Source organism: Peromyscus maniculatus, chromosome 1, assembly GCF_049852395.1.
Source record: "Peromyscus maniculatus bairdii isolate BWxNUB_F1_BW_parent chromosome 1, HU_Pman_BW_mat_3.1, whole genome shotgun sequence".
In the NCBI taxonomy this organism is placed as follows: Eukaryota; Metazoa; Chordata; class Mammalia; order Rodentia; family Cricetidae; genus Peromyscus; species Peromyscus maniculatus.
Window position 1 is genome coordinate 60,391,706 of NC_134852.1, and position 26,626 is coordinate 60,418,331.

The 26,626-nt window shown below is 47.7% G+C and overlaps 1 protein-coding gene across 15 annotated transcripts in view; it reads right to left on the bottom strand.

Annotated features, from left to right (window-relative positions):
* Nav2 (neuron navigator 2) overlaps nt 1-26,626 on the bottom strand; it is a 654,337-nt gene that overhangs the window by 197,705 nt on the left and 430,006 nt on the right. For 12 of the 15 annotated variants that reach the window (XM_076543382.1, XM_076543375.1, XM_076543351.1 and 9 more), the window contains 2 exons: nt 13,131-13,203; nt 4,069-4,333 (listed from right to left, as the gene is read on the bottom strand). In XM_076543382.1, the coding sequence (XP_076399497.1) occupies nt 4,069-4,333; nt 13,131-13,203 (338 nt within the window). Of the gene's footprint in view, nt 1-4,068; nt 4,334-13,130; nt 13,204-16,943; nt 17,024-26,626 lie in introns of those variants that run through there. The other 3 variants (XM_076543405.1, XM_076543401.1, XM_076543397.1) reach the window with 1 other exon arrangement.

Here is a 26,626-nt window from a genome sequence, read left to right on the forward strand (position 1 = left end):
TGGAACAGATGAGTGAGGAGAGAAGACACGTTAGACCCACAAGAGGAAGGTGCCTGGGCTGGTCCTCTGTATATTTTCTTACTAAACTCTAGGCCTAACTTCAATGACTCAATACATTCACAATGTGAAGAAATTACAATTAAGATTATCTGAAACCCGGATTTGTAATCTCAGCTACTCAGGAGGCTGAGGCAGGAGGACAGACAGTTTCCTTTGTTCCTTTTTTATTGCTCTAAAGAGACACTGTGACCAAGGTAACTGATGGAAGAGTTTAAAGAGTTTATTGGGTCCCCAGTTTCAGAAGCTAAGTCCATGACCCTCAACAATGGCACAAACCACCACAGATGGCATGTTCAAGAGCTGCCTGGGCTACAGAGTGAGTTCAAGGCACGCCTTGGCAACTTAGTGAGACCTTGTTTTAAAATAAGAAGTTAAAAAGAAAGCTGGGACTATGATTCAGTAATTGAGTGCTTGCCTACTACGTGCAAGGCCCTAGGTTTACTTTATTTTATTTTATTTTATTTTTTGGTTTTTCGAGACAGGGTTTCTCTGTGTAGTTTTGGTGCCTGTCCTGGATCTCGCTCTATAGACCAGGCTGGCCTCGAACTCACAGAGATCTGCCTGGCTCTGCCTCCCAAGTGCTTTCTATAGCAATCCTTTCTATAGCACTGATGTATTTGTTTGGCAAGTTTGTTCATGGGGTAAAGGATAATGCCCCATAATTGTGTACATATGAAGACTCTCCCACTCCTGCCCAAGACAGGGTTTCTCTTGGCCAGATTCAATCAAGAACAATTTAGTTATTTTGTGCTGTTTATCTTTCTTGTGTCTTTTTAGATGAAGGTTAGGGTACTAGGGACGGCAAACACTCTACCACAGAGCCGTCTCCTAGCCTGAAACAGTTATCATTCTGACATTCATTTTTCCTGGGCTACATTCACAGAAAAACCTGTGGTAAGAAACACTGCTCTTGGGAAGTGACGGGCGAGATGAGACGAGTGAGAAAAAAGAAATCAAGCAACTTTTGAATGTTTCTTAAGTCACAGACTATGGATTGTATTCAAGGTAGACACAAACGGAAAGTACTGCGAGACTTAGAAACTGTGTTCTTCCTGAGATTCTCTACTGTAGGAAACTTGATGTTGTGAACCATGGATCAAGTGCCCAGCCATGATGCAGACTGTGAAGTGACGAGGCAGTCCATGGCTGCTCTGACATCCTCATGCCAGTGTCTCAGATGTCTTTGATGTCCTTGAGTAATATTGGCGAGCTTCCTAGAAAGCTGCCAAATTTTGGTGTTTGTTGTCCCTGGACCTGTTCAACATAGAAGTCTTCATAATGGGCATGTCTGCATCTTGAGTTCTAACAAAACACCAGAGCAGATCTGGCATCTAGGGGGCTCGCACCAGTACCTGACACTAATAACCAAGGGTGTAAACGGTTAGATAGAATGTGGGGCTAGTAACCCGGTGCCAGCCAGCCGGTGATGTAATTTTATCATCCTTAGGTCAATGGCTAGAGTGTTAGTATGGGATATCCTATGTCTAGACCTTGGCCAGATCCCTTTGAAAGTCAAAGTGGAAAGGAACAGAGCACAACAGAAGAGATCACCCATGTGCAGAAGTAATCGAGCCTGGTGGGAGAGAGGAGTGAATGAGGAGGACCTAGTCCATGTCCCCACTGTGTAGGGTTAGAAAGCAGTTACATTATAATGACAAGAGCCCCTCTGCAGTTGGACTGAAAGAAATGTGCTTGACTTGGCTTGACGGTGGCTCTTCTTGAGGTAACGTGTCATTAGCAGCAGGTTGCTCTTCTTACAACCTACATATCTGTCTTTGTTGTTTGGGCTTTCTCTTCTCCCCCGACTCTAGATAATGGATCGGTTTGTAGGCCCCTTGGCTCAACATCCAATATACCCTCCAGGGTCCTCCTCCATCTGCTTCAGACCATCTTGATCTAAGTCACTCACGTCCCCTAGACTGCAAAGTCCTTCGTTTTACTCTTGCTCCCCCAAAAGCTTATTCACCAAAGAGATTGCTTTAAAAATGTAAATCCAATTAAACCCTGAGCCTCCTGGAGCTTCCTGGCACCTTAGAACAGAGTCCACACTCACTTTATTCAGGCTGACTTGGGTGCTACAATCGTCCCCCACGAGGAAGGTAGCAGTTGCCTTCCAGTTCTGAATCTCCTTACTCTATCATGTCAAGCTTCTCCTACCCCAGAGCCTCCACACTAGCTGCTCCGGCCACCAGATCTCTGCAGTGGAGGTTTGCACAGTTAGTTTCTTTACATTCATCCCTTTCCACTACGTGCGGTGTCCTCAAAAAAAGGGCCTCTCCATCAACCCAACCTAAACTATCAGCCCTGAATCCCATCATCTGCAGACACACCGCCTCTCCCATCTTCCTCCACGTTCTTAGGCTTGGTGGGCAGCCTCCTCCAGCAACATGCAGAGAGCAGGCATCATGGCTATCATTCATCTCTGACTCCCAGATGACTAACAGAGAAGGTTTTGCTCTACGTAGATAAAGGAATGCACACTGGCAGATTCAAGGTTCTGAGGAGACACCCAACAACAACCACAACAGCTTAACTATGATGCTCTCTCCACTTCCCCCACAGAACCTTTTCCCTGCACTATAATCCTAGTGAGCTTCTCAGGGAATGAGCTTGAGCAGAAGGCAGTGTGGGAAATGACGTACTCATCAGACAAATCACCCAGGGCCACTAGGGAGCCTCCAGCCAGGGGACAGTTCCCAGTTAGGCATCCCTCCAAGGAAAGAACACAGTGCCTGACTGCTCAGCTGTCTCTCTCTCTCATTGCTAGTCCATGCGACTCTCCTATTTCACAAATTTCCATAACACCAGTTGGATAATTAGATAATTAACTAGGGGGCCTCATTTACATTAGACCCATAACTCCTGGCTGTAACCCCTGCCAGCTGGGAAACTGCACTTTTCCTGGGGAAACATAGCTGTGACTCCAAGGGAGTTGGGGGTCAAGCAGCTCTGGGCTTGGTTTGTAGCTAGCAGGTATTAAAAGCTCCAAAGAGTTCAAGAAGTCTTCTGTACTGGTGCTTTGGGACATACAGTTTCAGTTCACATTCAATGAAAACAAGCAACCCATCGGATCAGTGGTATTGGGTTTTACAGCTGAAAATCGGTGGTGTAAGAGAAAACAGTTATAGTGGGCATTTCTGCAGGACTTTCTCCTAAGTCAAAAGCTTCCCAGTTCCTAACCCAGCAGTTTTTTTTTTTTGTTTTCTGCCACTCAAGCAAATGACGGATGGATGATCTTTTACAGAATGGCTTAGGGATTTGCATACATATCCCACTGAAGCACAGAGGATAACTACTCTAAATTCCACTTTGCATCCTTCTGTGGTCAGTGTAGGTGGCAGGCATGGGTCCCTCTGGAAACTGGCTCCTATCCTGCAGGGCAGGGGGTGTTACTGCTCAGCATGACTCTCCTCCACTAAGCTCAAGGCAAAAGGCGCCCACTGCCTAAGTTCAACAGAATCCAGGCACATCTGTGGTCATTGTTCCCAATAGTATACTGCTCGCCTGCCCCCCACCCTCCTTAGGAAGGCAGCTGACTCTTCCCCTATTACCACTTGCCACTTTTCTTAGGCATTGCTTCGTTTTCTCCTGTGGCAAAGGAGGTCATGTGTTAGCACAAAACTTTTGCATCCACTGAGTGAGATGACCTTTGCAGCTGACTCTGAACACTTGGCTTGTAGGTCAACACCAAACGGATTTGAAGTCCATGTTTGCAGTGATTTAGGCAACAGGATTAAGTGTGTGTGTGTGTGTGTGTGTGTGTGTGTGTGTGTGTGTGTGTATTACAGGCCAGTTATGATAGGGGTAGGTAATAGCACCGGCTGCTGGCCCTTCTGATCTGTAAGAGCACCCATCTCCACCCGGCATAGAGGAGCCTTGTTGTATCTATGTCAATGCCTTGCCAGTTCCTCATAAATGAAAGCCACAGGCCACACAGGCTACCCTAGGCAGTTAGGGCGAAGGACACCTGCAGATCGACAGTGCCATCCATCCCCACACGGAGCCCACCTGGACTGCATTTCCGCTTGTGTTTTTGCTTGCTGATGTGAAGCTGGCTGGAGAGGCTGGCACGCGGCTTGGGGAGTGGCCAGCCCCTGTTGCTGAGGAATGCCAGCCTGGCACTGGGAAGGCGCTCCGGCCACCTGAGAGCCGGCAGGCGGCAGAGGGGACGAGGAGAGGTGCTGCTTCTGGGGCTGCTGCTGCTGCTGCTGCTTGTATCGGGAGAGGCTGAAGAAGAGGCCTAGAATGGCCTTGAGGTTCCCATTCCTGATCTCTGCAAGACAATAGAGAGACTCTTGTCACCAGAGGCATAAATGTGGGGAACAGCAAACCTTGTCAAATTGATGGCATGGCTGAAACTACCATGAAAATTTAAATGTTTTTAGGAAAACCTAATTTTGCATGCAATATGCCCTCCCTGTCTAAACTGGAAACCACTTAGCATAGTCAATCTGCTTGTTGTTCGCATGAATAAAACTTAAGTTCCTTGTTTAATATGGATTGTAGTTTTTAGAACACATGTGCAAGAATGCCTTGCACAAACAGTTTAAATAAAATAAGATTCTTGTCAGCCTCTCTTTCCACATTCAGTGGACTTCTTCAGCCCCACCTGAGTTCCACTCCTGGAGGTCCATTAAGATCACTCCTAAACCACAAAGAAATTAGTTTCATCTCCCTATGGGGTTGCAGGAGACCAGGCAAGTCAGAACTGGCTGGCTGGCTGGCTGGCTGGCTGGCAAGGGCCAGGAGGAACTTCTCAGTAAGAACCAGTGAAAGAAGAAGCATCCTCAAGACTGAGTCTGTGATCTGGGCAAGGCTCTGGATCCGGAAAGCTCTCTGGCACTAGCAGAGACACTATGGTCTAGCTCCCTCTGCCAAGTCCACATTGTGAGCCTCAAGCCACACAGAGCGTGCCAAGTGGCCGCCATTGACTCCAAATCCCTTCTCTCCTCTACCTAGTCATCTTCCTTACAAACTCATGGCTCAGCTTCTCTTGTCCTTTGAATCCTTAATTCCATCTAATTCAGCTTGAGTGTGGGTCAAAGACTAAGAACCAGCTCCTATCAGGACTCACATGAAATACTTCCTATATTAAAATAAATTTGAACAGAGAGGGAAGAATTTTAAATTCCAGACAGTACTTTTCATATTAAAATGCATTTGCCTCAAGGCATGCAGTAAAGAGCTGTGGCAAGGAATAAAATATTTATTCTATACAGAAGTTAAGCATCCATCCTTTTATGTAGCGTTTTTTTAAATACCAGCTGCCAATGGCCAGAGGCTACACTGACCCCAAGGGGGTGTACTAGGGCCACCAAGGAAGAGGAACCCAGCAAGATGACACTCCCTCCTGTTCCTCCTCCTCCTGCTGCACGGGTGAGTGAATGAGCAATCGAGCCCAGAGCAAGGCCAAGGAAGCTTTAGGGGACTCGTGAGAGGGGTCGGAATCAGCAGCCATGCTTTTATAGGGAGTGCAGGCCTCTGGCTGAGGAAATCTGCCCAGGAAGGCACAAGGGCTTCCTGAGGTCCAGTGCAGAGAAGAGTATGTGAAGGAAAAAAAAAATGTATGCCTTCAAGACAAGCCCTGTTCCCTGCAAAGAAGGCAGGGCAGCCAGCCAGGGCTTTGGGCCCGTTATGTAACCAACCCCCTCTCCCAAGGTAGACTGGGACAAAGCCGAAGCATCTCTTTCCCCGGGCCGTGAAGGAACCGACAATACACACTTCTGGAACCTGGTCTTCCTGCCACACTTTGGAGGCTAGCAGGTTCTGTGAAGGCTGACTGGGAAAGCTCAGGATTTACAAGGTCTACACATCCAGACTCCAGCCTATCACTCTCAAGCTGTGCAAGTCACATTCTCTCTCTGGCCTCCGAGAAAAGGCAATGATACTTCCCTAGCCAGCCCCATCACGCAAAGCTGTCCTTGCAGAGTAAATGAAGGCATCTGCATCGAGATTCACAGTCAACAATGATGCGCTCCACCCCTCTTGGTGCTACAGAAAGACCACAGTCCCAGAACCCCAAAGGCAATGGCCATACAGCTCCCGCTTCATGCTGTACCTGTGATGACTCTCATGGTGATGACTTTTCCAAAGTTACTGTGCAAACTTATTTATTATTATTAATAAACTTAGTTATTAAAGGTTTATTTTATGTGTATGCATATCTTGCTTGCATAAATATGTGTGCACTATATTTTTATATATGTGTCTTCATGTTGCAAGACTCAAAGCCTCTGTGCCTTTTGCCTGCAGAAGAGGGTGTTGGATCCCCTGGAACTAGAGTTACTGTGAACTGAACCCAGGTAGCTTGCAAGAGCAGTCAGTGATTTTAACCACTGAGACGTCTCTTCACTATAACTTATTTTTAAATGGCATTTTGCCTTGTATGCACGTGGGGGATGGGGATGCCATGGCATACCTGTGGAAGTCAGAGGACAACTTGTGGAAGTCAGGGCTCTCCTCCCAGCATGGAGGCCCCATCTCTCTAGCCCCAAACCATAGTATCTATACATGGGGCACAATTATTTATGCCACAATGGCAGGGGAAAGTCAGGGCTTACCTAGTCCAATTGGGGTGCCCAGGCATTGCTTAGGAACTCTCCCTTAACAACGTGGACAGCAGAGAAAGTGTCAGAGATGAGGGTACACTCCCCAACTGTGTAGCTCAGCTTTAATCTCTCAGCTGCTTTCTTCTCCAGCCCAAGGACACCCAATGTCCCCAAATGTCCTTATAAGCACACGAGAATCACAGGCTTGAGCCGGGGGGCCAGGGGCTCAGTCATTGACTCCAGTCGTGGGAAAACTGAAGCCAACAGCTGAAACACCACACCTCTGGTCATCAGTTGCACAGAAACCTGAGTCAAGGATGGGACTCAGGAGTCAACCAGATGTCGGCCTTCAGACGAGCACCTATGAAGGAACTTTCGGAAAACAGACAAATTCCTCGCAAAGCATCAGTTCATTGGAGAGATCACAGCTATTTTGAAATCTATGTAAAATCTTATTTTGTGCCATTCCCAGTTTTCAGGATGGTGGGGGATTTGTAATGAGCAAGTTTTATGACTGCCTAGTGTACATCTCCAAGCTAGTCACAAGTGTGTGGGGTCCATCATTCTGACCCCCTGACAGGAGGTATTCACACACACACACACACACACACACACACACTACTTAAGGAGAAACTGAAGCTCACCAAGGCATTGGATTTCTCCGAGGTCATCAGCGCAGAGGTGGAACTTGAATCTGGGTTTTTTCTAGCTCAAGGGTTGGTTTCCCTGACACTGTGTGACTTGGCTTGCTTGCATGCCCATCACATGTGGTGAATTTAAAAACAGACCAGATAATGTTTTATTTATTAAGGTAGCTGGTGGGCATTTAAGTATTCTTCATTCTCTTGGTGCATCCAACATTCCTTAACACATTTTTAAAAAAATAAATAAATAAACCACACAAGAAAAACAAAGAAGGGAAAACAAGAAAAACTAAAAAAGAGAAAATGAAAAAGCCTTAGCATGTCCAGGGGCTCAGAGTCTGCCTGCCGCAGTAGGGGCCATGTCCATATCAGCACCCATAGCCTGCCAGTCCACCCTGAGCAGCTGTCCTCACTGGGCTTGAGCGTTCTCTACCTACCGTGGCCATCAAGCCATTTGCTGCTCATAACTGCTTCCCTTTCCCCTACAGCATTTCCAACTGTCGGAAGTCGCGAGACCGTTCCAGCAAATACACTTTATCCTGGCATTTTTATTATAAAGATCCGTGGACTCAGAAGCCAACCCCAGAGGTTGGATCTCTGCAGTTCATGGCTTAAAGACTTCGTCAAAAGCTTCAGAGCCCGTTCGCTCCCCCACACAGTGAGTACATCTCCATGTTCCTTCCCGGCGGCGACGGTGGAGGGGGATGTTAGAAGAATGAGGAGAATGCATGAGAAACTGAGCACGCCAACACCTGCTGTACCACCTCAGTGTGTATTTTGAGCTCAGAAAGCACAGACCCTCTCCCTGAAGCCACCTCAGGCCCCTCGCACGGCTTGCCACCCAAAGGAAGCCTGAGAAGGAGTCTGCTCACCCAGCTTTCTCTGAGAAAGAAAGATCACTACAAAAGAAAATCACTACAAATAGCCTCATAGCGGACAAGGTTCAACAGTGCCTTTCTTTCTGGTTCTTCAAATAAACTGAGGTATTACACACCTTGTGTATGGAAAATTAAGTATATAATTCAATGATTTTTAGTGAATTTAATCAGGTCTAATATTAGAATATTTCTATGGATGTAATTTCTTGCACTCAGTGGCAATCAGTCCTAAAACTCCCAGGAACCTACGAATCTGCTTCCTCTAAAGATTTGCCTTTTCTAGACATTTTATGTAAATCTTACAATTTGTAGTCTTTTGTATTTGGCTTCTTATACTTAACATATGTTTTGTCGTTGTTATTTTCTAACTTTCTTTTTATAGTACTGGGACTTCACACATGCTAGGCAAGCCTTCCTACCACTGGGCTACATCACCAGCCCTTAGCATAATGCTTTGTTCAGCCACAGTAGAACACGCATCGGCTTCACGGTGCTGCATAGTATATCACTATATGGGCATACCATATTTTGCTTATCTATTCCCCAGTTGATGAAATGTTGAATTTTGTTCTCATGTCACAAAGAACTCAACAGAGTTGAAAGCTCTAAAAGCCACATAACCTTGCCCATGGGTGGTCTGTAACAGACAGCATCCCAAATAGCTAGAATTGTGCTTTGCCACATTTCCAAATGGTATTTGTCTGGTGAGCCAGCTCCACAGAGGAAGTCTAGAAACAAAGCCCACAAGAATGTTGACATTTCCCAAGGCTTTGAGAAGGGAGCCTCATTCTGCATGTGATCAGCCAAGTTCACCTAGACTTCCAACACAGGAACTCCCAGCATGAAGTGTCTGGCCCAGGGAGACCATGGCCGCTACATACTTGCTTTCTTTTCTTGGGCCACCCCCTTTCAAATGGAAGGACAGATGGCACAGACCATTCAGTTCCGGTGACGGTTACTACTTTGAGGACACATACCTTCTTTGGTTTCTGCCTGACACCTTTGTTCTCATTGGCTTGTACTACTATGTTCACACACAGAGATAGTATAAGTGGACATCAGGTATGATGCTGAGCCAAAGGTTGGTTGTGTTTTGTTTTTTGAAACAAGGTTTCATGTTAACCCAGTGTGGCTTTGATCTCAGTATAATCAAAGATGCCCTTGAACCTGTGATACTCCTGCCTCTACACCCCAAATGCTGGACTTAGAAGTATGTGCCTCCACACTTGGCTTATGTGGTGCTGGAGATTGAACACAGGGCTTCCTGCATGTTAGGCAAGCATTCTACCAATAAGCATGCTTTCTACCAATAAGCATGATTGCTACCAACAGAGCCTTCTTTGGCAAAGTTATTTTAACACTTTTTTGTTGTTGTTTGTTTGGAGAAAGAGTCTCACTATATAGCCTTGGCTTGATACTCCCTAAATAGACCAGGCTGGCCTCAAATCATAGAGACCTACAGGCTTCTGCCTGAGATTAAATGAGTGGCCACCACCCTGGGCTTGTTTTAACATTTTCTAAGAGGAATCCCAGCCTGGTCAGAAAGTCATGTACATCAGAATATCAATAGAAACAAACCTGCCCCAGAGGGCAGAAGGAAATTTGGTGTCAAAGCATAAGGAGGAGTCAAAGCATAAGGAGGAGGCTCCTGCAGATGGCAATTGTGACACTCTTATCCAACTCCTGCCAGCCCTGAGGCTCTGGGGCATTGCTCCTGCAGATGAGCTGACTGCATGACTGCCTTGGACCTTCAACACCCACCTCACTCTGGTGGCCCTGGGTCCCACCAATGGCACTATCCATGGGGAAGGTGGGTCTAGAGCACAGTAGAGCCCATGGGGACCCTTGTGCAGAGGGACAGAAATGGCCATTCAGTGCCACACTCGATAATGTGAAGATGATGGTAAATGGACACACTCCACCTGTTCCCTGCACCCCAAGGGTCCAGAGAGACTTCCTGCTCCCCCACCCACGATGAAAGGAGGAGCAGGTTGGCCACTGATGTCACTTCAAATGCACACACTCCTTCAGGAGTCACCTAGAGGAATTGCTGAGTCCGGGGCCTCCCACTTGCCTCTGCCCCTGTTCACAGTCACCTGCAATGTCAGAAAATCATCATCATGTTTCAAAAATAATGCAGTTTTAATGCTTTGTGTTTTCCTTTTGAAACCAATTGAGTGCCCCAGGCTCCTCCTCAGAGGCGGCACGCTGGCAAGCTGGAAAGCCCCACAGATGGATCTCCACCCTTTCCCAGTGATTGCAGCTGGCTTTGGAACGGCCGGGCCGTGTGCACCTGTCCTGTGGCGCTGTAGTAGGCAGGCCTGCCCCGACCTGCCTTTAGAGAGCCACACCGAGCCTTTGTTCCAGGCCCAGACGGCGGGTGCCTAGGGGCAGTGGCCGCAGCGAGAGTCCACAGAGGTACTGCTGGTCTGAGCGGGGCCCTGGCCCACGCCTCCTGCCCTCTTGGTGCCCTTGAAGCTCAGGCCCAGCTCTTTGCTTTTGGAGATGTGCCAGAGTCTGCCAGTTTAAGCTTGTCCCGCCCTAGGGTGATGTTCAAGATCTGCCCTGCCCTACAGTCCTTCCAGACTCCACCTGTCATATCTGACAACCTGTCCTAGGGAGTGGGGGGTGGCCTTTCTGAGAATGCCTGGGCTTTGTTCTTCCTGGCCCTGAGTCCATCCTCCCCTGTGGTGGAGAAGCAGAGGTCAAGAATGAAGTGTAGTCCATTGACGGCTGGGCACACTAGGTATTCTTTGGGTTCCTGGGCCTGCCAGTTGATTATGACTAACAAGAGCCGCGCTTGAGGAAGTACAGTGTCCAGTGCAGCTATAAAAGGTAGATGCCCTGCCTGGGCAGCCTGGGGGGCTTTCCAGAGCTGTCACTCACAATCTCTCTGTGTGTATATTCACGTATGTATGTGTGTGTCCAAAGGCACTGTGGAGGAGCCTGGTGAGGCCACAGGTCAACCTCTGACGTCTTCCTCCATCACTCTTCACTTTGTTTTTTTTGAGACAGAGCCTCTCATCATTGATCCTGAAGCTTACCAATTGGCTAACTGTCTGGTCAGAGAGCCTCCTGACACCAGCCTCTGTCTTCCTCAACTCTAAGTGCTAGGTTTATAGGCAAGGCACATGACATGGGTTTTGTGGGCTCCAGCTCAGGTCTTCCTGCTTGCACTAAGAAGCACGTCACCCCTGAGCCATGTCTCCAGCCGCACTCACAACAGCTTCCAGCCAGGTTCGCCGTCAGTAAACCCCGAGTCCCATAAACTCCAGCTTCAGCCATGAGCACTGGAGCCAATGCAGGGAAGCTCGCCAGAGCACAGTCGGCATTTGTTCAGTAAATACTCACTGGGTAGACTTCTATGCCTTATAGAATAAAGAAGGGCGCAAGGGAGAACAAACGAAGCAGAAAGGCAGACAATGGACAGCTGGTAAGTGGCCAGGGATCACCTCCAGGCCTAAGGGAAGAGGCAAGCACCCTATAGAGCACAACTCTGTAGCACCCTGCAGGTGCTCTCCTGGAGAGACCGAAGCCCACACCATTCCCAGACACTAAGAGGAACACATTCTGCCACCTACTGGTCAGCACAGGAATAGCACAGCGGAACTATTCTCTGAATTTGAGTCTACTGCTGAGCTCTGTAGGTCCCAGCAATGTATACCAAGTCCACAGAGACGAGGCCAACAGCCCAGGCAGGGAAACCCTCTAGGGATCTTTCTGTAAGTCCTGAGATCAAGGTTGGCCAAGCTACTCCCCGAGACTCATGGAACGGGGTGACTGTGCCTGCCCAAGGCCAGGCTTAGCAGAAGGAGAATTCCAACCCCTTTCTGACACAGCTTTCCATGCAGAGGCACACTATGCCCAGAAGCCATGGATGCCACCCACCTCCACCATGGACAGACAACAGCTCAGAAACACAGCCAGAAGATCCAAGCTTTCACCTCTGGGCAAAGACAAGGCATCGGCCCAAGTAGAACAGATGAGGTCTGCAAACTTACCTGCTCCACTGTGGATTCTGGCCTCCCTGCTCCCCTCAGCCCCACCCCAACTCTCAGGGCCAATGCTCCCCTACATCTTCTCAGAGCACACTCCTGCTATGCTAGCAGGAGCAATTGGAACGCCCCAACTGCTCTACCTGTTCCGGGGAAAACCGGAGGCAGATGCAGCCTAATGAGGTTGGGAAGATGCCTGGCCTATGGCAGCTTCAGAGCTGGCAGCTGCCTGTATTTACAAACAGGGAGAGGGGGAGGGGGAGGAGAAAGGGGAAGAAAGTGAGAGAGATTGTGTGTGTGTGTGTGTGAGAGAGAGAGAGAGAGAGACAGACAGACAGACAGACAGACAGAGAGACACAGAGACACAGAGAGAGAGAGAGAGACAGAGAGAGACAGAGAGACAGAGAGAGAGACAGAACTGAGAAGATTCCAAATGGAGTGCTGCCCGAGGAGGCAGATAATTCGGGCCAGCCCACTCCAAACCATTACCCCACCTGACAAGAAACCTCTAGCAGACACTATTAGTGCTAATTAGCCACCAAATCCAGGTTAATCAAAAGCTAATCAGGAGGTTAAATTGTGGTAGCGTGTTCACAAACCTCACTCTCCTTGTTTTCAAGAGCAAGGTAAGGTGTGACCACTAAAGTCTAATCAGTTCCCCTGGGCACTGGATGGTTGAGGTTGGTTCTGTGGTTGCTTGTTCTCTTTCCCACAGATAATGGCTGATGGATAGCCTGCTGAGCCACAGGACTGGGAATCCGTGTTGTTCAAGCAGGCACTTCTCCAACTGGAGCACAACCTCCGTGGCATGCAGACGTGGCATGCACACTGGGCTGAATTCTTAGAGCGATCTGTGAGCTGTCAGAAAGTTAGCACCCTCAACTCTGCCTGGAAGAGCACCCAACCAGGACAGCCCACCAGCACCCCTGGTCTTGACGATAGCAATTAACTGTTAGGTAACAGGTGAGTATTGCTAATGATGAAAAGGCGTGGGATCTGACTCACCTTCTGCAGACAGCCCCTGGGTGTTGATTCCCTTAGCTGCCAGGAAATTCAAGCAGGCATCTATGTTTTCAATCTAGAGGGGGGAAAACACAAGACACAGTGAATACACATTCAGCTTTCTCCAGACACACTCATTAGGAACCAACAGCAAGCAGAATGCACTCGAAACGACCAATGAGCTGGATGGAGAAGGTTGGGACTCTTAGAGTGTTGTCTGTACTCACACAGGAAGCAGTTACTTAATATCCCAACCACATGGTGCCAGAAGTCGAAGCCTTGGATTGCTTACAGATGCCAAAAATAACCAGGGTGGAATGAGATCTCTCATCTTGATCAATGTCACCACAGTGTGAGCCTCAAAACCAGAGCAGTTGCCAATAACAGAGAGGTGGGGATGAAACTGATAGACCCACCCATCCTCCAGCTGCTGGGAGAAAATTCCCAGTCAGTAAAGATGCAGGCAGTCAGTTGTCCAAATGGTGAGCGGCAGTTTCAGCAGGAATCAATGTTTACCCTCAAAATTCTCAGCCTGACAGACATTGCAGGTGACCACAGAGGCCTATGACCCTGTCCCTGTCCTTTGTCCTTTCAGTGGCAAGGACAGAGCCAACAGCCAGAGTCTGGGAGGCTGCCCATGTTTGCTAGTGTTGACACCAAGGCCAAGGGCAAATCGATGCTAAGCCTTGAACAAAAAGCAATTAGGTCGTTCCCAAAGGTCTGATTTGACTTCTGCTGTCAGGACTAATTACTTTTTGTTTTAAAGGAGACTATTCTGGCTTGATGAATGTCTCCGGTGACCAAGAGTAAAAAAGAAACCACTTCTGACTGGGTACAGCAATTTTTGGAATTGAGGGAATTTGCACTACACAATGAAGATTCTGCTCTCATCCACAACTAACTCCTGCAACAGGATTTCCCAGACACCTCCCAGGTTCGTATGCACTCAAGCCAGTATTTACTCCACAGAGTTTATTCTAAACGAACAAAGGACTGCTCTTTTACAATGAACATATTCCCTTCTCCCCCCTCTCAGGCAATGTCTTGATAGTCCCCACAGTCACAGCCAGTGTGAAGTGTTTTATCTTAATCGCTCAAATCTGAGGCTAGCTCGGCTAATCTGAGCTCTGCTACTGACTTCCAGCATTTCCCTTCTCCACTCATTGGTAGATCTGCATCTACCTCCTGAGGTCTTGGATTCCAGGAGTGTGTTATAATATCCAACACATGTTAGTCCATGCTTTTATCATGGTCTCAAAGTGATGGTGGCTCTCACTATTTAACTAATTAAATAGGCCAGGGGACTCCTGACTGAAACTGTGACATCTTAGAAGAGCCCACACAGTCCCCAGCTTGAAGGGACTCTCTCCTGGTGCTTTTTTTTTTTATTATTAATGTTAAACCCAGGTTTCCTCTCCTTCTGAACATCCAGCCCACCTTGAAGGCCCTCGCTAGGCACACTGCTGCTGTCTAGTCATGATGTCAGCAGGTCCTATACCATCTTGGGGTAGGGGAAATCGGGCAGAGAGGAAGAGATCACTGCCTTGTCCTGGCACATGGTGTGTGTTGGGCAATCTGCTCCCATTTGTGAGTATAAGAGAATTACACTTCCAAATACTGTTTTACCCTATTACAAAATCTCGCTTGTAAAAGAAAATACTAGTCTTAAGAGAAAATACTGTCTGTGATGGCTTGTTTCTGATATCTGTACAGCACAACACTTACTTAATAGGAGGCTGTGAACCCACAAAGAGGCACTTTTATATATGCAATGGATATAATATATATATGTAATGTATATAATATATATGCATATACACACATTTATTTAAAGAGAAGCTCTCACTATGTGGCCCAGGATAAACTTGAACAGTTACACTAGCCTCCTGCCTCAGTTTTTGGAGTAGCTGGTACCGCAGGTATATACAACCACCTCCAGCTCAACGTATCACTTTGAAACCACGATAAAAGTATGAATTTTGTTGAGTATTATGACACACTCCTATAATCCAAGCACTTGGGAGGTAGAGGCAGGAGAATTGGAAGTTGAAAGTCCACCTGAGCTAGATGAGGCCCTGTCTTAAACAAGAGTTGGAAAGATGGTACAGTGATTAAGAGCACTTGCTGCTCTTCCTCTTCTTGTTTTTGCAGACAGCAGGAACACACGTGGTGTACACGCATACATGCAGGTCAATAATCATACATATAGAATAAAATACCTCTTGAAAACCAAACAAAAATATTGTACATCAAATAGTTTCATAACTGTCTTTTTCTATAATCCTATGCTACCTCTTTAATAGAATATCTTTATCTTGCATGTGGATGATGAGAGAAGCTTAGGTAATTATATCCCCATGGGAAAAGAGAGAAGGAAAAAGCTGTCTTTCACTGAATTTTTGTTAATGCAAAAATAAAAAGTGGTACAGTTAATATTTAACCTAGAAAGGGTCATGTAATAAGGCTAAATACTTGAGTACTAGAATAAAACAGTGAAACTTCAGGAGAGAGAGAGAGAGAGAGAGAGAGAGAGAGAGAGAGAGAGAGAGAGAGAGAGAGAGAGAGACTTAAGAAAAGTGCTCTGCAACACCGTACTTCTAGAGAACTCCCTTTCCAAGGATCAGGTAACGCAGTTACTCCTGACATCCTGACATCTATAGAACGTTCAGTGCACACAGCATCATGTAGAGCACGTGGCAGGCTCTTCTTGCAAAAGCTAGCCTTACTACATTTCAGTCAGCCATCTGCTGAGATTCCTTATAGCATTAAGTCTATGAGAAGGATGAATAAGTCTAAGTAGGTCACCGTTATAAATAGGCACATTTTCTCCTTAGTTAATTTTTTTGAAGTTCTATCATTCTTTCATAGAACTTCCTGGTTTCATTCACATTCCTTCACTGGGCGGGGAGAAAGAGTGGAAGAGGAGATGTTGCTGTACGGGCGACATCTTAAGGCTGCCATAATGCAGGTGGGGGTGTCCACAGCCATCTAGCGGGCAGAGGTCAGTGACAGTCCTACTGTGTGCAGGACTGCCCTCTCTGGGGAAGGATGACCTAGTCAGATGCCAACCATGTAGAGGCTGAGAATCCTTAAGCTGATGGTTGATTCAGTCAGTCAGCCTCACTGTGCACATGTCAGGGACTGGGCTCCATTCTTCAGATGCCATTGATTTTAGTGAGGACCACACGATGGGGAAAGTGAGGCAAGAACACGAAGGCCAGGCTTTAGACCAAGATCACCCAGGTCAATGAAAGTGCTGGGGATTGCATCCAGGAAGCCCTCCTATCTTGCTCAGGGGCCTGCAGCCACATACTCTTCCTCTTTGGGGTCTACAGTGCCATTCCATGCCCACCCTGATTTCCCCCTGAATCGGGGAAGCATCAGAAACTTCTCTCCTTAGGTGAGCAAGAAGCATTAGGGCACCAAGAAAACCCAAGGAACGACATCCAGAAGGCTGAACTGCACTCCCAGAAAACATTAGATGAAAGACTAAAAACTTGGCCACCATGTAAATGTCACCCACAAGCCCACAAGTCCCCTGAAACTGTCCCCAGTGCCCTGAACTCTGCACAAGAGGAGTTAAAAAAAATTCCTCAAGTCACAAATCCACTCTTTAATCATGTTCTTCTGGGGCTAGAAATCACTCCTGACAAGGGGGCTGGGACCCTCCCTCTTTTCATCTGCACCCCAGGAACACAGTGAGGCTGGGGAGCAGGAAGGGGTCAGGCCTGGATTCCAACCGCCGGCTTCATTTGGAATGAGATCAGAAGCGGGGCCTGCTGCTTTGATCCCGGTCCTCTCGTGATTACAAGTTACCTTAGGGTTGTCGTCCAAATACAGCTCAGGTGAGCAACCCAGCTCTGCGGCTGCTGAGACTGCCTGCTACCCCCACCCCCAGCCCAATGGCATCACAGTGCTCATTACAACACAAAGATGCCCGCCCCTGTGCCATCTCTAAAGAGGCTCCTGGCTCATGTGTGATCCAGACACCCAGTGTGAGCTGAGGCTCCTGTTAACACTGGGAGGCAGGGAGAGGAAAAAGAGACTCTTAACAAGAAAAATATGTAAATATGACCAGAACTATTCATTAGCACGGTGCGGCCAATATAAACCACTTTCCAAAATTAGCTAAAAGAAAACAAATCTGTGTGAAGTCTGACGTTCCGGTACTGCCTAAGGGGGTTGGGGATGGGTGAGAAGCTTTTGTAATTGTTGCCATAGAGATGGGTCAAGAGCTCTGGGTTGCTCTGGTGGGCAGCATCAGCCCAGGTTGAAAGCCAGCAGAGGAGCCACCATGTGGCCTAGATGCAGAAGGTGACTATCTGAAGGATGGAGCAGGAAAAAGGAACAGATGAAGGCCAGGATGCCTTCCCCAGAACCCCATTGTTTGGAGCCAAATGCAGCACAGCCTCCACCCTGAGCAGACCCTCCTCACCGTCTGCCATCACCTCCGACTTGAATAGGTTCTCTACAGTATCTGCACTTCAGGTGTGCGGGGCAACCTCCAAGGCTGGGTGTGTTACAGTCTTTGTCTCAGTACCCAGAAGTCCATCCTGTAGACCCATACTCAAGGGGCAGAAGCAGGGGCCTATCTGTGAGTTCAAGGCCCGCTTGGTCTATATAGCAAGTTCCAGGACAGCCTGGGATATGTAGTGAGAAGCTCCTATTTCAGTTGTGATCAAGGCTTGACTGGGGTCTCATGCTAACAAATATGCAAACCTCACAGGAAGTACGTTGTCTATCTCTTCTGTAGCTTAGACGGTGATCAAATACCATCTGTTGTAGCAGTTGCCATGGCAACACCTTTCTCTGAATACCAGCAGAGCTGAGTGCAAAGCACATGAAAATGCTGAATGCAAGTAAAGATGACTGATTCTCCTGGAGCTTGGAGCTCCTGGCAGAATGGGGCCTTGGCCGTACCAGGTCCACACAAAGCTTCTCACTGTGCCCCTTGGTGCTCTCCACTCTGGAAGAGGGCAAGGAACTACTGCATGAAAGTCAAGCCCAGCCACAGCCATGGTTATTTTTTTTTTTTTTTTAAATCACAAGATGCCCAGACCCTAGGCAAGGTTAGGTTTGAACATGCAAATTCTGTCACTCAAAAAGCAATGTGACTTCTAAAATTTATACATCAGCTCAAATGATGTGTGTGTGTGTGTGTGTGTGTGTGAGAGAGAGAGAGAGAGAGAGAGAGAGAGAGAGAGAGAGAGAGAGAGAGAGATGGAGAGAGAGAATGAGCATGCGGAGAGAGTGCTCTTCACTGCTGACGGTGCTACTTGCCATCAAAATTCGCCATCGAGATGTGAAGATGGCTCAGCAGGTAAAGGTGTTTCTGCCACATAACCCCGATGCCTTGAGTTTCCTCTCTGGACCCCACAGTGGAAGGAGACCAGTTCCTCAAAGCTGTCCTTTCCACACATGCACTGTGGCACATAAAGCTGCACTCACACACATACAGTAAGTTACTGACGTGGCCCTGAGAGGGACCACTACATAGTAGGGACTTAATACTTGCTGACTGAAGAAATGAAGGGGAAAGTGTGTTCAGGCCTAAGGAAGAGGCAGAGGTGGGGAAGGAGGGGAGGCAGGAACTTTCTGTCACCAAGGCAACTGCAGCCACACCCTTCCCAGCCAAGGATGGGCTATTCTGTGTTGGGCATGGCTCCAGCCACAGCCTCCACATGAAGCTCTAGGAATTATGCACCAGAAGAGAGATGAGGAGGCACAGAGATGAGGAGGCACAGAAGCAGCCTTCAACGTCTGATTCCATGTAAAAGGAATGCACCCTATCCAAAGGTTACCATGCTCCTCTGATAACCTGTCCTCATTTCCGTAGGGAGCCCAGGAAGCTCTGAGTCAGGGAAGTCTTGAGCGAATGTGTATTGTTGACATGGGAACGGCCATACCAAGGACTCACGAGATGCTGGGAAAACCGTTCCTCGTACGGATCAGGCTCAGAAAGGCCAAGCCTCTCTGTCCAAGTCCAAGCGCTTGCAAATGACTGGTCAACGTGTACAAACAGCAACTGCAGCTTCTTCTTCTGGATGTTTACAGCCTGAGACGGCTCAACCCCTCCCCCACGTGCTGCCCATAATACACCGTTCGGTGCCACGTTATCAGCGTGCACACAGCCCTCCAGGCCCCTGCCTTCTTGTGTGTGTATGCGTTTGTGTATCTGTCTTCTCTTCATTCTCTCACCAGCCTGGATTCCCAAGGACCCAACACACCCAAGGCAAGGTACATCTCCACACCCATTTACAAAAATAAAATACACAAAAGAAGGAGAATATCAACTCAAAAACCAAACACCACTCCAGGGACATGTCCTCCTAAACACTAGTCACAACACACTAAGGGGGCATGCCAGGTGTCTGCCAGCTTCACCTTATTTCCTCACACCTCTGTCAGTATAACCCCAGCAAAGCTCACACAGAGCTTTTATTTTAGAAGGAGGCTTCAGAAATGAGGGATCACACCCCAATTGTCCATCTTTTCTTAGACCAAAAAAAAAAAAAAAATACTAGGAGCACCCAGGCCTGACCTATAGATCACCTAGCTGCTGCTTGCCTAGATGGTTTGTCAATCTGCTTTTAGGAATGTTAATGGGCATAAAGTCATGGCCAGATGAGAGGGTTAAGTTCCGGCCTTCTATCACAAAGAAGGCTGACAAGAGTAAACACTATTGTATAATCAGAAGAGCTAGACATGAGAACTGGAATGCTGTCCCTCCAAGAAACATTCATGTTCAAGATGATGGATAGTTGGTAATCAGGACAAGCAATGCACCATATATGAATAGTGAAACACCAGGGTGTATTTCAAAGACTGTCTGCCACAAACTTAAAAGCAAGTTACTGGTCCCCTCCCCCCCTTTTTAAATTTATGTGCATTGGTATTTTGCCTGCATGAGGGTGTCTGGTGCCCTGGAACTAGGGTTATAGACAGCTGTGAGCTGCCATGTGGGTGCTGGGAGTTGAACCTGGGTCCTCTGGAAGAACAGCCAGTGTTCTTAACTGCTGAGCCATCTCTCCAGCCCCTGCTCATCCTCTTTTTGTTGTTATTGTTGTTTCATTTTCTTTCTTTCTAAAGAGTCTTTTTCTCCCCCTGATTAATAGTGTGGGCGTGTGTGACCACGCACATGTTTGTGCATGGGCACGTGTGCCATGACATATGTGTGGAGGTCAGAGGACTGTTTTGTAGAGTCAGTTCTTTCCTTCCACCTTTACATGAACTCTGGGGATCAAACTCAGGTCTCTGGGTTGCAGAGAAAGCACCTTTATCCACTTTATCTTACCAGCCCTGGTTTTTGGGGACAAGGTCACATCTATTGTCCAGGCTGGCCTCAAACTCACAGTCATTTTATTTTCCCGTGTGTTGGCTAATAGGCATAAACCACCATGCCCAGCCAATTCATTAACCTAAAAAAAAAAAAGGCAACTTAAGCTCTACTGTCAGGCCCCAGCCATTGTCATCAGGTATGGGAGCCGCTTAGGGCCAGAAAGAGCTTATCTATGGTAGCGGGCTCCAAACTGGAAGGCCCGAGAAAGTGGGGGTCGGGCTGGGTGTGGCACACGGCTCCATGTCCCCCTGTTTCTCTCCCTGCTCTGTTGCCTTGCCCAGCTCTTTCCTGCGATTTGGCAACATTATCTACCATACCATTTATAATATTTATAACTTTAGCTTTCCAAGATGCTGTCAAGAATTCCTTGGGAAAAAAAGAAGAGGAAACTTTACAGGAGTTTCTCTGATGTTTTAGCAAATGGGTAAGGCCATATGGATACAAAAAAATTCTAGAGGGGGAGAAATTGAAACCAAGCCTCTCAAATTCCTCCGGTGACTATCTTTTTCCACTGTGTCTCCAACTGCCTAGACTACTTCATTTTCCTAGGGGTTTCCAACTTTCCAAATCTTCCCTTGAAACAAATCGAGCCTGACAAAGGTGCTAAAGCCGGTCTTCGCCCGGAGACTCCCAGCGCGGATCTCCAGAGCTGAGCGCTGCCCGCTTGCTTTCACAGGTGGCGGCTCGGTCAGTGGAGGCAAGCCATTAGTAACGGGGACCTCCACACAGCACAGCCCTGCTCGGTGCATTCAGCCAGAGCCCAGCTCGTCCTTCCCCCTGCTCCAGTGACTTCCCTGCTCTTGTTCGCTTTTCTGTTGCTGGAGTAAACACTGCCAACAGCAACTTCGGAAAGGATTGATTTGGTTACAGTCCATCATGGAGGGACCTCAGACAGGAGCTCAGGAAGGACCCGAAGCGGACTGCCTGCTGCACTCAGACTGCATGGAATGATGCTTCAGGGCTTGCCCCCTCTGGCTTGCTCAGCTGCCTTTCTCCGTCATCCCAGGCTCACCTGGCAAGTCAGAGCGGTGCTCACAGTGCGCTGGGCCCTCCTGCCATCAATTAGGTAGGAGTTAAGGAAATGCCTCACAGACAGGGCCACGGGCCAGCATGGTCTGTTCCATCCTTCAGTTGCGGTTCCAGGTGACTTTAGGTTTGTGTCAAGTGGACAGCTGAAGCTAACTTTTCAGAGTGCCGGCATCAAAGTCAAGAACTCCAAGTGAGGAGTAGAGTATGAACAGAACAGAACTGAGGAGGGCTAAGGGGCCATACTGGAGGGCTTCATCCAGGCTTTGGGTTACCAGGGGCTGGAGGGTGAGAGAACAGGGAGGTGGCTGTCAAAGGCACAAACTTTCAGCTGTTAAGACAAGCAAGTCCCTGGGGATCAAAGGCACAGCAGGAGCGGTGATGGACAGATGTGCCAATTAAGTCAATGATGGGAATCATATACAATGTGAATGACGGCTGTAGTTTGGAAATGTCACTGAAATGTGCTAAAGGCTTCACAGCCCAGGCTGGTGCTATTGGTGGGTGGAACCCACTCAGTATAGGGCCTAGTGGGTGTCACTAGGGGTATGCACAAGGGGCCAGGTAGATACTGCCTTTCCTATCTGTTTTTCACTTTGTGGCAGCCTTGAAGGGAGAAGAGCTTTGCTTTGCCATGAGTTCCTCACCACGATGCACGGTTGCCCTGCTGTAAACCCAGAAGCAACAGGAGATAGCAGATGTGGAGTGAAATCTCCAAACCAGGGCGCCCAAATGGAACTTTTCTCTTTGGAAGCTGATCGCCTCAGGGATTTGTTACAGTGACCGAAAAGCTAACCCAGGAAAGCAAATTTACATTTAAAAATTAGATAGTGTTTTGCAGAAACCTTTGGCTTTACCCAGAGAGAAGGAACAAACCCAGACACGAATTTTAGCCAGAAAATCATGACTTCCAGTTCCAAACAGTGAGACTTGCAGAAGAATCTTGTCTGGGAAGTAACTGGAAGGCAGAGGTCTCACACGGTCCTTGAAAAACACCCGCTCTCTTCCAGGCCCTGGCCTAGACGCAGACAGCACAGTGACAGAACAGTATTGTCCTCCCTCAAGGAACAGCCAGCCTCCTGGGCATGCACTGGCTTCCAAGCAAACAACCACTCCATAAACTGGCCGTCACAAGCGTGTTGAGTCAGCTTACACACTTAGAACCAGTCATGGGCTCACCATGCTCTGTGTCTTCTTGTCGCTTTGCTTGTTTATAATCCCACACCTGAGGCCACCACAAGTCCAAACAATAAAGCAAACAGAAGGCACATCCACATTTTATCCCCAAAGCTGTTTGCAGGGAGAGCTGAGGGGTTGGACTGGAATTATATACCACCACCAATCACTAACAGGTGGTTGGGAATTTTGCAAGTCACATGCAAGATGCCTCATACTGAGGAACTAGATTTGTCCAATACTTCTAAACTCTACAGTATGAGTAAGGACACCTACCACTCAGTCAGAAACTGAGAACAAAAATAATTTAAATAGTATTAATAATCGACTCAGCTTACTGGAGAGCTAGAGTGTCCGAGACATGTTGTGGTCATGAATGAGGAAAATATACTGGACATGGGAGGTGTCTCCACTGCAGGACACCCTTGAGCTTCCCAAGGCTACATGATCCCTGGTGCACCTGTGCGGAAACAGTGACAGCGTTTGGCTTGTCATACAATGCTAATCTCTGTTACTATTTAAATCTTTGTGCAAGCATTCAGTTGAACCAAATAAAACTTCCACTTACTGTTAAAAAAATTCATGTTTACTAAAAAAACAAAACATGAATACTGACCATTTCATGTGCTGTCACCTCCTTCTCAGTGTGCTAAGAAGACAGCACCCGTCTACTCCAAAGACTAAGGTTACCTGCTGGGTGATGGTGAAATAGGCCATTCCACACCAACTAATAAATGAAGCAACTGGTAGAATGTGAAAGAACCAAATCCCAAATGCCCAAAGTCCTTCTCAAAGGAGTCTCCTAAGAACAGTTACACATAACACATACAGACGGAGATCCAGGGATGGGGACATGGCTCAGTTGGTAAAGGGTTTGCTTTGTACGTGTGAAGACCTGAGTTCAATCCCAGAAACCAGAAAAAAGCCAGACCCTGTGGCATGCCCTTGAAATCTCAGCACTAGTGAGGCGAAGGCCAGTGGACCCCTGGGCCTTGCTGGTCAGTCAGCTCTACGGTCCAAAGGAAACTCCAATTCCCCAAACCCCAAAAGGCAGTCCAAATATCCAGAAATGGGCTCAAGCTGGACTGTAGGACAATTTCTGGTGGTTAGATAAAAGCCAGCATTCCCCAGGAACTTGTGGAATGCGTCATTTCCCTTACTTCTGACAGAAGGGACAAATGGCTGTCGGTGGTGCCTGTTAGAATATTAAAGCTCATGCTGGCCTCTAGCCTGCCTCAGCATCTCAGGTACCTGTTACACATTTCAAAGTCCATGCTAGCATCCTAGGCCTTCTCATCTCCTCCCCTACCTCACACTCCCCTCAGCTCACAGGCTTCCCTCCCCACAGCTATTCATTCTCCTTATAGCCCTGCTATTCCTGCTATGTTCTCTCGCTCTCTCCGTTCCTGCTTCTCTCACTATGTGTTCTCTGTCTCCCATCTCTCACAGAGAGCCCTGACCCTGGCCAGTCTGCTGGCCATATCCAGTTTATGTCTTTCTCTCTTTATTCTGGACTCTTCCAGATGCCTCTGGCTGTTCTCTCATATTAGATGGCCCTCCGGCCTCCACATGCATACACACACACACACAAACACACACACACACACACACACACACACACACACACACACACACACACAGAAGAGCCTTTTGATTTGCTTATGCAAACACTTTCTCAGAAAGAAAGGGGAGGGAGGGGAAACTGTGGATGGTATGTAAAATAAATTAAAATTTTAATAAGAAAAAGAGAAGAAAATAAACAGAAGTGTTTTGTAAACTGTGCTTCCCTGTGTAAACAACCAAACAGCAAGCGCTTCTCCAAGCTGAGCACTGAGCATTTCCTTGGGTCGTTTTCCCAGTCTGAGTCTTCAGCAATGTGATAAGGCAACTCACGAGGGCTTTATCCATCCAGGCCACATCCAATCCTGTCCCCTGAAAGGACACCTCACAGAGGAAGGTAGCTTCCTTCTAAGAGGGTCTGAAGTTCATTTGAAGTATTTTCACCCTTCAGAAGCAGAGACAGTTTAAATCCCTGAAAAAAACATTTATAAGCACTCGCTGTGGTTTGAATGAGACATGTCCCCTACAGGCTCATGTATTCGAACACTTGGTCCGAGGTTAGTGGTGCTGTTAGGGGAGGTCATGGGACTTTTAGGAGGTGGGGCCTTCCTGCAGGAAGTGTGTCCCTAGGGGTGGGCTTTGAGGTTTTATAGCTCAGCCCCACTTCCTGTCTCCCCCACTTCTCTGCTTCCTATGAGGGATGAAATGTGATTTCTCTGCTTCCTGTCTGCCAGATGAGTCTCCTGTCCCTGCTGCTATGGCTTCCCCATCATGAACTCAAAGGCAAAGCAAACCCCTCCCTCCCTAAGCTCTTGGTCAGGGTATCCTATTACAGCCATAGCAATTAAACTCGCATGGTGTTCCTCCCAAATCAAGATGCTTCTGGAACGAGAATCTTTCAGACTACCACAGGGCCAGGCACGGGATTTCCTAAGAAGTTCGTAATACTCCCAAGCATATAATCGTTTAGTGGAGTCAAAATGAGTGTCGGGGGATAGACCGGCAACAAGCCAATAGAAGAGGCTGGGTACCAGAGGGTAGGAGGAGCCACAAGTGCAGTTCAGTAGCAGAACACCGGCCTGAGATGGATAAGACCCTGGGTTTGATCCCTAACAGTGCAAGGGGGAAAAAAAGGTAGGTGGAGATGCGAATAGTCACAAATCCAGTCCATACCTGCCCAGAGGGAGCAGCTGCTGCCCCGTTTTAGCCAATTTTTCCCATAAAGAGCTAACTCATCCTTGCCTGATTATCTTTCCACCAAAGCAGTAAATCAATTTTTGCCACTCTCATTAAATGGAGAACATCAGCCGGGCTTTTTGTTGTTGTTGTTTTTAAAGTCTTTCTGACCCTGCACTTGAGACTCGTAGGCCACCACCCTCCACCTCCGCTCAAGCGAGCACAGGGCTCCCAGCTCTTGTGTGCACACATAGACTGCGACGAACGCCTTCAAATGTGAACAGGCATCCCACGCTAAGTTCTCTTTCATGGAGATATAAAAAGAAAATAAAAAAAATTTAAAAACCACACATAGAAAAACCAGTCCTTTGATGCTAGGCTGAACATAAGAACTCCATGAGGACATGTGCGGGGAGGTGGGCCCAAGCACGGGGCCCAGATGGCTTTTATACAAACCATGATCCAAATGCTTATAAATCATCATTGGATTTCTTGTTCTGCTCAGGAAGGTCTGAGGCATGCTGCAAACCCACCCTCTCCCCATGCCATCACCCTGGCATACACCAAGTACCTCCCTGAGCACCAGGTTGCCAGCTACCACTCCGGACACCTCAGGCCTGGCATGGGTGTGAGAGGAATATCCCCTTCAGATTTCCACTGAGCACTTACCAGGGATAAGACCTCTGCCTGCAAACCACTCATGTCTAGTAGGGAATACAGTGAGCTAAAGAGATTAAAGCATTGTTTATATTACAGAGCTTTGTTATCATCATACAGCCCAGGGGCCAGTGAGATGGCTCAGCAGGTAAAGGTGACTACCGCTAAGTCTGGAAACCCTGAGTTTGATGCCTGGAATCTACACAGTGGAAGGAGAGACTAGATTCTGCAAGTTTATCCTCTGACTCCATACACGCATCATGGAGTGTGTGCGCAGAGGATCAGATGCTCTTTTCTGGTCTCCATGGACATGCATGTATCTGTTCATATGTGCATGCATGCACCTGCACACACACACATACACATACACACACACACACACACACACACACACACACACACACACAAAACAAACAAACTTGGGGGAGAAAGAAAAACAAATAGCATATAAAATGTGATCAGTCTCTTGTAAAATTTGCTTAAATGTCATGGGAATTACAAGACAAACATACATTAGGACCCTAGAATATATCCACATAGCAAACGAAGGGTCATAGAGACCAAG